Source organism: Cupressus sempervirens, chromosome 7, assembly GCF_028749045.1.
Source record: "Cupressus sempervirens isolate cs-2001-9-10 chromosome 7, ASM2874904v1, whole genome shotgun sequence".
NCBI classification, from domain to species: domain Eukaryota; kingdom Viridiplantae; phylum Streptophyta; class Pinopsida; order Cupressales; family Cupressaceae; genus Cupressus; species Cupressus sempervirens.
Window position 1 is genome coordinate 608,340,219 of NC_143124.1, and position 10,330 is coordinate 608,350,548.

Genomic DNA, 10,330 nt, shown 5'->3' on the forward strand with positions numbered 1-10,330 from the left:
TACATGTTATCTTTCTCATCACTTCCATTGCTTATCCAAAACATGCTTCATATGACTATTTCACCTCTTTCCCTAGCTTGGGTACTCTTGAGGAGTCAGTCCTTGAGGATCGCTTTCACTTGCTTCATACTCTTTTTTCATCCATCTTTGCTTATCCACTGGCTCGTTGCTCCATCATATCCTATACCTTGCTAGACATTGGGAGAAAATGATGTGATCTTGCTTGAGAACTAGTGATATCTAAAACCTTCTAAAAATTTCCAAAAAAAATCATATATGATCCTAAAAAAAATCCTAAAAATCAGAAAATGTCCTGAAAAAAAGATCTTCTTAGTGAAAACCTAGCAATAGGCACTTTGATGTATCACCAAAAAAATTGAAAAAAGTCCTAAAGAAATCTATCAAGTGGTGAAAACCTGGAAACAGGCACTACTTGAGACCCTTGCACCTATGTATATCAGTCTTAATCACCTACTTTGCTACACATTTCCTAGCTTGGAATTGTTTCTTGTCCTCATCTTGGGGGCATAACTATTTAGCCTATTGAGGTATTCTTGTGCATTAGGGTTTCTTTGACAACTCACAAAATAATGTTTCTCAACACTACCCCCACCCACTTTGACATCAAGTATTTTTCAACACTTTTTAGATAGTTTACCTACAGTCTTCGATGTCGCGATATTTCTCACTATCAGAATCAAGTCTGGAAGAAATGGCCAAGTGACTTATACACACACACTTTAACACTTAAACAATTGAGCTATGCTGATCTTTATCTACTTTGTGTGATGTCTATGATGATTTCTTTGCCATGTGTTCCCTCCCTAATAGTCTTTCAAGGATGTCATTGACTAGAAGACTGGGGGCATGGGGCATGTCTTCTTGATATCTGCTTGTGGGTATACTTTGTTTGTCTATAGTGTTGTAAGCATTCGTGCTGGTCCTATTCAACACGTTGACTTACAAATGTATCATCCTTGACTATTTCGCAAGATCGCACTTGGGGTTTATCCTGGCACTTATGCCTTGATATAGGTGTAATCTTGCTAAATTAAACTTAGGGAATCTAATCACGTAGTTATCTTGACTTACATGTCTTTGATGCTTAGATTGGATTTCCACATGCCTATTTGGTATCGATCATATTCATATCCTCATAGTTATACTAGTGATGGTTGTATGATCTCATGATGTCCCTAATAAAAGCTCAATGATGAAATTAAGAGTCTAAATGTTATGCACTTCTTGCTGGTAAACCACTTTGCATATTAGCTTGCATTTTAGGTTCATTTTCTAGCTTAGTCTTGCATTCTTGCATATGGGGAGAGCTCTCTCTTCATCTTTTCATAAACATATCAGCTAACTCCTTTCATATATTTCTTTACTTTCTTCTTGTTCATGTCTTTTCACCTTCTTAATCTTTCGCTTCATCTCTTTTCTATCTTGTATCATATTATATAAAGTTTTGACCTCTTAAATAATTTTGACGTCCTAAATTCATTTTCGGGATCAAAATCTAAATTCGAGTTCATCTTGATGGTCAAAATTGTCTTTTAAAATTCTACTTTCTTCTGAGCAGTTAGCTGACCTTTTGAGGTCTAATCTCTGAATCATCACTGGGGCATCTTCATTTCTTCATGTCTTCATCATTTCCATACTTCATATCTACTTAAATTCACTATTTCATGTCTAAAATCACCTTTCTACTCATTTCAACCTTATTTTTATGCTATATCCTTCAAGGTCAACTCTACTCAAACTGGGGCATTTTATCAATTTTTTTATATAGTCATTCTTGGGTTCTAATCATCTATCTGTCATCTTGGACATTGCTATATTCTAATTTTCTCATTTCTAGCCAGTTTTTGCATCCCCTTACCTCATTTCAATTTTGATCCCGAGGGGGCAGAAATACTCTATCAGTGCTTAGGAGCATTTGTTTGATCTTCTCACTTGCTCTCACTCTATCCTCTTTTCTAAGTGTTAGTATTCTTCTTGAATTCTGACATCATCTCTTCCTAGTGTTCAGTACTACTGCTATCAGGCTGTGCATTCAGGACTTGCTATCTATTTCTGCATTTCACTCTTCACAATTAGACATCTATATCTATCATCGCCTACTTGGCTTCAATTTTCTTTGACATAATGTGTTCCCAGATCGATCACGCATTAGTCAAAGAGGGGCAAATGTAATCACCTAAAAATGGTCATCTAGACTATTAGCCCCCTTTTCAACATTTTGGCTAAATTAATTTAATCACTTACCTAAGCCAAATGGCTAATAATCAATTTATTTGATTATAACCTATAGTTTGACTATGCGATCCTAAGTTCATTATTTGATTAAAAGAACATTTCCCCTTTTAATTAAATAAAAGACCCCATTCTTCTAACCCACTTAAAGTACACACATAAAGTCCTTTTTCTATTTTGCAATTAAAAGAAAAGGCTTGTGAGACTTTCGTCTTATATGACAAGTCAACTTATATTCTATTGGTTGACTTGTGTGTGCACATGGATCACACCTATTTTCAAATTCCACCGTTGATCATCCACCATGTTCATCTTGATCTCTACCATCCATACATCTTTAAAAGGGAGAGAGCTTTCCCCCTCAATCCATCCTCATTTTGAATATTGTTATGCTGCAGGTTTTCTAACAGGTTTCTTTGGAGCTTTGTGGAGAACTTCTATTTCTTGTCTACATTCTCTCATCCATGGCATCATGGCATTCTAGCTTAGCTTAGCTTTCATTTTTACATGTAGCTTAATCTTTCATCCATGCTTATAATAGCTGCACTTTTCATATTCATTCTAGTTTAATCTTTAGTTGCATTGCATTCTTGAGGAACTCCTTGAGACATTTGCATTCTTGCATCTTGTCTTTGGAACCTCCCATTGCATGATTTACTAGCAAGAAGAGTATCTCTAAGGCTCATCTGAGAGCCCTTGAACTTGAAATACACTCTCTTGCACTCTGTGGATAGGGAGCTCTAAGCCGGCATCCAAGCATTTCGAACTCATGGAATCGTTTGGATAGAAGGGTTTAGAGTGGGACACTTTCGAGTGTACATTTTTGGCGCCCACCGTGGGTATACTTGATTTCTGCTTGTGGGTATACTTTGTTTTTCTATAGTGTTGTAAGCATTTATGCTTGACCTATTCAACATTTTAACTTACAAATGTATCATCCTTGACTATTTTGCAAGACCGCACTCAGGGTTTATCCTGGTGCTTATGCCTTGATATAGGTGTAATCTTGCTAAATTAAACTTAGGGAATCTAATCGCATAGTTATCTTGACTTACATGTCTCTGATGCTTAGATTGGATTTCCACATACCTATCTGATATCGATCATATTCATATCCTCATAGTTATACTAGTTATGGTTGTATGATCTCATGATGTCCCTAATAAATGCTCAATGATGAAATTAAGAGTCTAAATGTTATACGCTTCTTGCTGGTAAACCACTTTGCATATTAGCTTGCATTTTAGGTTCATTTTCTAGCTTAGTCTTGCATTCTTGCATATGGGGAGAGCTCTCTCTTCATCTTTTTGTGGACATATCGGCTAACTCCTTTCATATATTTCTTTACTTTCTTCTTGTTCATGTCTTTTCACCTTCTTAATCTTTCGCTTCATCTCTTTTCTATCTTGTCATCACATTATATAAAGTTTTGACCTCTTAAATAATTTTGATGTCCTAAATTCATTTTCGGGATCGAAATCCAAATTCGAGTTCATCTTGATGGTCAAAATTGTCTTTTAAGATTCTACTTTCTTTTGAGCAGTTAGCTGACCTTTTGAGGTCTAATCTCTGAATCATCACTGGGGCATCTTCATTTCTTCATGTCTTCATCATTTCCATACTTCATATCTACTTAAATTCACCTTTTCACATCTAAATCCTCTTTCTACTCATTTTGACCTTATTTTTATGCTATATCCTTCAAGGTCAACTCTAGTCAAATTGGGGCATTTTATCATTTTTTTTTCTAGTCATTCTTGGGTTCTAATCATTTATCTATCATATCAGACATTGCTATATCTCAATTTTTTCATGTCTAGCTACTTTCTGCTTCCTCTTACCTCATTTCGATTTCAATCCCGAGGGGGCAGAAATACTCTATTGCTGATTGTTATAGTTATCTATTTCTTAGGAGCATTTGTTTGACTTTATCACTTGCTCTCAATCTATTTACTTTGCTAGATGTTGGAATTCTTTTCAGATCCTAATATCATCTTCCTAATGTTTAGTACTACTGCTGTCAGGCTGTGCATTCAAGACTTGCTATCTATTTCTGCATTTTATTCTTTGGAATCATATATCTATATCTATCATCGCCTACTTGGCTTTGATTTTCTTTAACATAATGTGTTCCCAGATCGATCACACATTAGTCAAAGAGGGACAAATGTAATCACCTAAAAATGGTCATCTAGACTATTAGCCCCCTTTTCAACATTTTGGCTAAATTAATTTAATCATTTACCTAGACCAAATTGCTAATAATCAATTTATTTGATTATAACCTATAGTTTGACTATGCTATCCTAAGTTCATTATTTGATTAAAAGAACATGTCCCCTTTTAATTAAATAAAAGACCCCATTCTTCTAACCCACTTAAAGTGCACACATAAAGTCCTTTTTCTATTTTACAATTAAAAGAAAAGGCTTTGTGACTTTTGTCTTATATGACAAGTCAACTTATACTCTATTGGCTGACTTGTGTGTGCACATGGATCACTCTTCTTTTTGAATTCCACCGTTGATCATCCACCATCTTCATCTTGATCTCTACCATCCATACATCTTTAAAAGGGAGAGAGCTTTCCTCCTCAAAGGGATCCTCATTTTGAATATTGTTATGCTGCAAGTTTTCTAACAGGTTTCTTTGGAGCTTTGTGGAGAACTTCTATTTCTTGTCTGCATTCTCTCATCCATGGCATCATGGCATTCTAGCTTAGCTTAGCTTTCATTTTTACATGTAGCTTAATCTCACATAGCTTAATAATGGTATTGTAACACTCTCATACATGCTTAGCATAGCTGCATTTTGCATCTCATTCTAGCTTAATTTTCATTTTCATTGCATTCTTGAGGAACTCCTTGGGACATTTGCATTCTTGCATCTTGTCTTTGGAACCTCCCATTGCATGGTTTACTAGCAAGAAGAGTATCTCTAAGGCTCATCTGAGAGCCCTTGAACTTGAAATACACTCTCTTGCACTCCGTGGATAGGGAGCTCTAAGCCGACATCCAAGCATTCCGAACTCATGGAATCGTTTGGATAGAAGGGTTTAGAGTGGGACACTTTCGAGTGTACAATGTACACCAGTGTCCTAGTAAATCCACATATAATTCATGTGCACTAATTAGTAGCATCACTCTTGCATATATTATAATCATTGATATGGATACGTGCATGAAAACATTTTGAACAAAGGGAATTCACACCTAGATTATTTATTGTCATACACATTATCTACATATGGTTGCATCCACACTACATGACCATGTATATGAATTAAAATAGTGTAGATCTAGTCGTTGTCATCACCTTGACCATACAATATAGAAACCCATATGAATGCAATACTTGTTGATACAGTAGGAGTGCCTAGTTAACAACCTACTTATATCAATACTGGCATTATACAAAGCATATGGAAATAATAACCAACTAGAACATCTATATTTTATACATATGTCATTGGATTTTTCTTTTTAATGCAATACATGTCCTTTCACATTCTTATGCATCTTTAAAATCTATCTTGTGATTCTAGCTTATGATTTCATCTGCATATTCTATAAACCAATAGATTATCAACTATTCTATAACTTCTCCCACTATCTTACTTAGGAATTAGGTCACCTTAAGAGTAGACAAAGGCAAATATAATGATTTTTTAGTCATGCAAGTGATCATAAAATAATTGTGCAAAGTTAGATTCCTTTTAGATCACCAATTAAAGTGTATAAAAAAATTAATAATCTATCAATGATCAAATGATTATAAGAGATACATTGAATGATTTCAAGTGGAAGGACAAAAAACATACAATCCAAAACTTGTCTTAAGTCTTAGGTGGGAAGTCAACCACATATGAATTTAAAAAATGGATAGGACAACTTAGTAATTTCAAAGATAACCATGGAATTGTGAAGTAGCCTCTTGTTTAAAACAAGATTAACATAGAATACCATACAATAGGTTTACGTGTGCACATAAAAGTGGTAAACAAATGAATAAGGTGAATACTTGAAAATTTGTGAAGATGTTTAAATGTAAGTACACAAAATAATACATAAGTAGGTAGGTGACAATAACAACAAGCTTACTTATATATTGACATGATGTAATAGTTATTAAGTTGTGATATTGTTGTTCTTGCCATCAAAATTCAAACTCTTTTAGACTCCTACTATTGAATATTTAAATAAAAATAAGATTCCCCATTTATGATATCACCATAAAAACTTCTATTCTTTAAAACAAAAGAGAAACGTCAACTTTAATTAAAACTATGCCATTTGTACATAGATTTCATATATCAAATCATTCCGCTCAAAATTAGGAGTATACAACTGAAAACAAATTCCAGACATACAAACGCCTAGATCTAAGGTGGAATAAAATATCTACATAACTTTAGATATCCAGCATTTCGTACAACGCGTACTTCATTGGTAATCGTTATTTCTCTCAAATTATTGATCAGCTAAATATCATGATTTGGATTCCACAAGTCTTTTTGTGGGCTTGAGCAAAGCTTTGCAATCCTCATGCTTATTTACAAGAAGAAATCCATGGAGGGTCTCTGGCAAATTTCATGTATGGAATGTGCGCCCTCTGATGGCTATAAGTGTTGCCTAAGAGTGATTTGGATGGCCTGATTTTGAGTGGAATCGAATGTGATATCCATTGGGGAAGGAGAGGCCCGGTGTTCTCAAAATCTCTCCTCCCTTCACAGCCTTCCACCTGCACAGATTGAATCAATAAATACTTAGTAAAGGGCAGCATACGACATGAAACTCGCAGAAGAAGAAGCACTTTAAACATCCATGAGACTAATAAACACATTGGTTAACTGGGCTCACGTATATCGAGTAACAAGGCAATGGAGAAACACAGATAAGTAGAGCTTGGTGAAGTCCGTCCCAACACAAAACCTCATTCCTCCTCCAAATGGTGCGTAGTGTTTGGCAATTGTTGAGTGTGAATCGTCTGCATCCTGTGGAGAGAGTAGTTTGGCATGTTATAATGCTGGAAATACAAATTTGGTTTTAATGCAATGAATTAGTGAAGTGTGAAGTGTGATCTACTCACCTGCCATCTCCATGGATTGAAAGAGAGGGGATCAGGAAAGACAAGAGGGTCTAAGTGCATTGCTGTGGGGCACGCCATTACCGTCCATCCTGCAGGAATACTATATCCTGCAATACCCACATCACGAAACGCGTCAAATTTCCATATTTCCCACATATATATACAAATAAATGTATATGTGCATGTGGGCATACCTCTAATCTGAACATCCTTCATTGCTTGTCTGAACATCCCCGGGACAATGTTAGCCAGTCTTATTGTCTCGTTTATCACCTATATATGTTAGACAAACATGGTCGTACAAGTTAACAAGGCAAGTAAGGTTTCGTTGAGAAAAAGCTTCTTTGCAAAACCCCAAGGTTTAGAATAGCATTGCGCACAAGTTCAAACGACATACTCTAAAACCTCAGGTTTAGAATAGCATTGTGGACACGTTTAAACAATTCAGTCTTAAGTTTTGATCGATGGTATTGACATACATTGGAGGTGAATTGCATGGACTTGTATTCTGTCCAAGTTAGTGCGGATTCTTTGTCTTCCTTCTCTCCTATAATCGCATCATGTTCTTCCTGCATTAAAGAATTTCTATCATTTAAGTTCAAAGTTGAAACAACACTTTTTGATTTGTTTGGTTTGATTTAAACGACACATTCTAAGCATCAATTGATTTGATTTGAAGGAGAACATTGAGTTGCTTCTGTACCTGCAGCTCCTTCAATACTTTTGGGTTTTCTGTGAAAAGTTTAAGGGCTAGAGTGAGAGCAAGGGAGGTAGTCTCAAAGCTGGCAAACAGAAGAACGAAAATCAAATCCAAGGCAATGTCTTCAGTTAAGAGCGTCCCCTTCTTGTTGAGCTCCTTAATCACGTAGTCGAAGAAATCAGCATTTCCAAGATCCGGGTTTTCTCTTCTCTTGGCAAGCATTTTCTTTAACTTATCCATCGCCCTCCTGCGCCCCTGTTGGCTATGTTACTTAAGCAATGCTCTATTCATTGGCAATGGAAAATGCAAGGAAAAACGAGAGCAACTAACCTTTAAGCACTGATGATAAGCAGTTCCCGGTATGTCGAGTGGAAATGATATCAAGCCATGAATGAATGCATTAAAGTTCTTTCTCAGTCCCCCGTCTGTTGAAGGATCATAACTGATCAGCTTCTTGGCAGTGAATTCGAAAATGATCTACAAAAGGCAAAACAAGATGAAAAAAGAGTAGTTTAGAAAAAGTAAGTTAATTTTAGCTATTTAACACTTTTAGTCTAAGAAGAGTAGTTTAGAAAAAGTAAGTTAATTTTAGCTATTTAACACTTTTAGTCTAAGAATTAAACTTCATTATGTGATGTATAAACCATCTGAAAAAGAAATGACAAGGAAAAAAAGGATTTTAGTTTAAGAATTAAGCCTCCATCCAAAAAAGAATTGAGAAGAAAAGAAAAGAAAAGGAAAGAAAGAAAGTATGTTACAGAGGCAGATTCTTCTTTGATGTCGAGAAGAGTGTGGTTCCAGAGTGCTGTTTTGGAGAGAATGTTTTGGTGAATCTGAGGGAGAAGATTGTGTTTGAGGGGCTCAGGGCCAAAAAGGGTGAGGACCATGTTGCGAAGGAATTTGTACATGTAGCCATGCAATGACCCCACGTTCTGTTTCCCAAACACTTGTGTGAAGCTCTCTGGGTACCAACTCCTGAACAACCTCCCTTCCTGCTGAAATATAAAGTTGACATCTTCAGCCTCTGTGCACACCACCACTGTTCTTCCCACTATGCTTGTCTTGAACACACACCCATATCTGTCACACCCATCACTACTCAAATCAATCACATTCACCTAGGTCAAACAGTCTAAGAAATCAAGAATCATATTCTTAAATATATTTTTGAAGTATCATCTCGATCAGCGTTCTAATTGATCATAGTAAGCAAAAACACTATATTGTCTTGAGCAGAGAACCCATATCTGCTCCACGTATGTAACGAATCAATGATCAAATAAAAGAATTTTAATCACATTCACTAAACCAAATAATCGAAGAACATTCACAATCTTAGAAGAAGTTTTCCATGTTTATATCAATATCATCTTGACCAGTATCCTATTTGATCATAGTAAGTAAAAAAGCATTATATTGTCTCAAAGGCAAACCCATATGGCTAATCAGTGATCGAATAAAAAGAATCAAGAATTACATTTATGATAATTTTCAAATTCCTTTTCAGTATTGGTTCTTCTATTATGAATCTTAACCAGAATCCTAATTGATCATAGTAAACAAAAGGTACTCTACTTGTCTTGAATACAGACCTATATATGTTCCACACAGGACTACTCTGTAATGGAATGACATCTATGGAACTTAACAGTCCAAAAGATCAAGAATCACATTCTTGACACATTCTTTTTCATATTGTTTGATATCATAAATCTTGACCAGAATCCTAATGAAGAGAAGAAGAGAAAAAGCAAAGCAAAGGAGCAAGAGGTGAGAGGTGCCTACCTCTGCTTCCTTTCATGGATGAAGGGAGGCACAGAAAAGGAGTTGTTGGGCGCAAAGAAGTGAAAAGTCTCCCCCACAATAGGATACCCCATGCTCCCTGGTGGAAGAGGATATGTGGAAGAACCCTTTTCTCCCTTGTTCAACTTCCACTTCACCCAAGCAATGTAGGCTACAATAACCATACCTAAAACCAGAGACACCCACACACTCTCCCACAGTGTTAACATTCTCCACCCAATTGTTTCTTCTTCACATGTCTGTCACGAGTTACAAGTAGAGTGAAGAGGGGTATAAGTAGGTAGTGGGCATGGGGGCGTGATAATGGAAAAACAAGTGTTTTTGGAGGGAATAAAAAGATGGGAATGGGGTTCTGAACGAGGAATAGAGGACAAGCTCTTCCTTTTGTTTAGTAAGACGGGAGAGCATCTTTGAATTTTTAAAGCAAACTGCACCACGACGCATTACCCGAGATTCTTCCATGTCCACCAGATTGTTATTGGTTGG

General features: G+C 36.0%; 1 protein-coding gene across 1 annotated transcript; it reads right to left on the bottom strand.

Annotated features, from left to right (window-relative positions):
- Positions 1 to 6,777: 6,777 nt before the first annotated feature.
- Positions 6,778 to 10,073, bottom strand: CYP87A2 (cytochrome P450, family 87, subfamily A, polypeptide 2). The gene is made up of 9 exons (XM_089794837.1): positions 9,827 to 10,073; positions 8,800 to 9,121; positions 8,372 to 8,518; positions 8,045 to 8,296; positions 7,821 to 7,910; positions 7,536 to 7,614; positions 7,342 to 7,448; positions 7,113 to 7,246; positions 6,778 to 6,993 (listed from the first exon to the last, which is right to left on the bottom strand). Exons 1-9 carry the CDS (start codon positions 10,051 to 10,053, stop codon positions 6,885 to 6,887), a joined length of 1,467 nt encoding a protein of 488 aa, XP_089650963.1. The 5' UTR covers positions 10,054 to 10,073; the 3' UTR covers positions 6,778 to 6,884.
- Between the last annotated feature and the right edge of the window lie 257 nt (positions 10,074 to 10,330).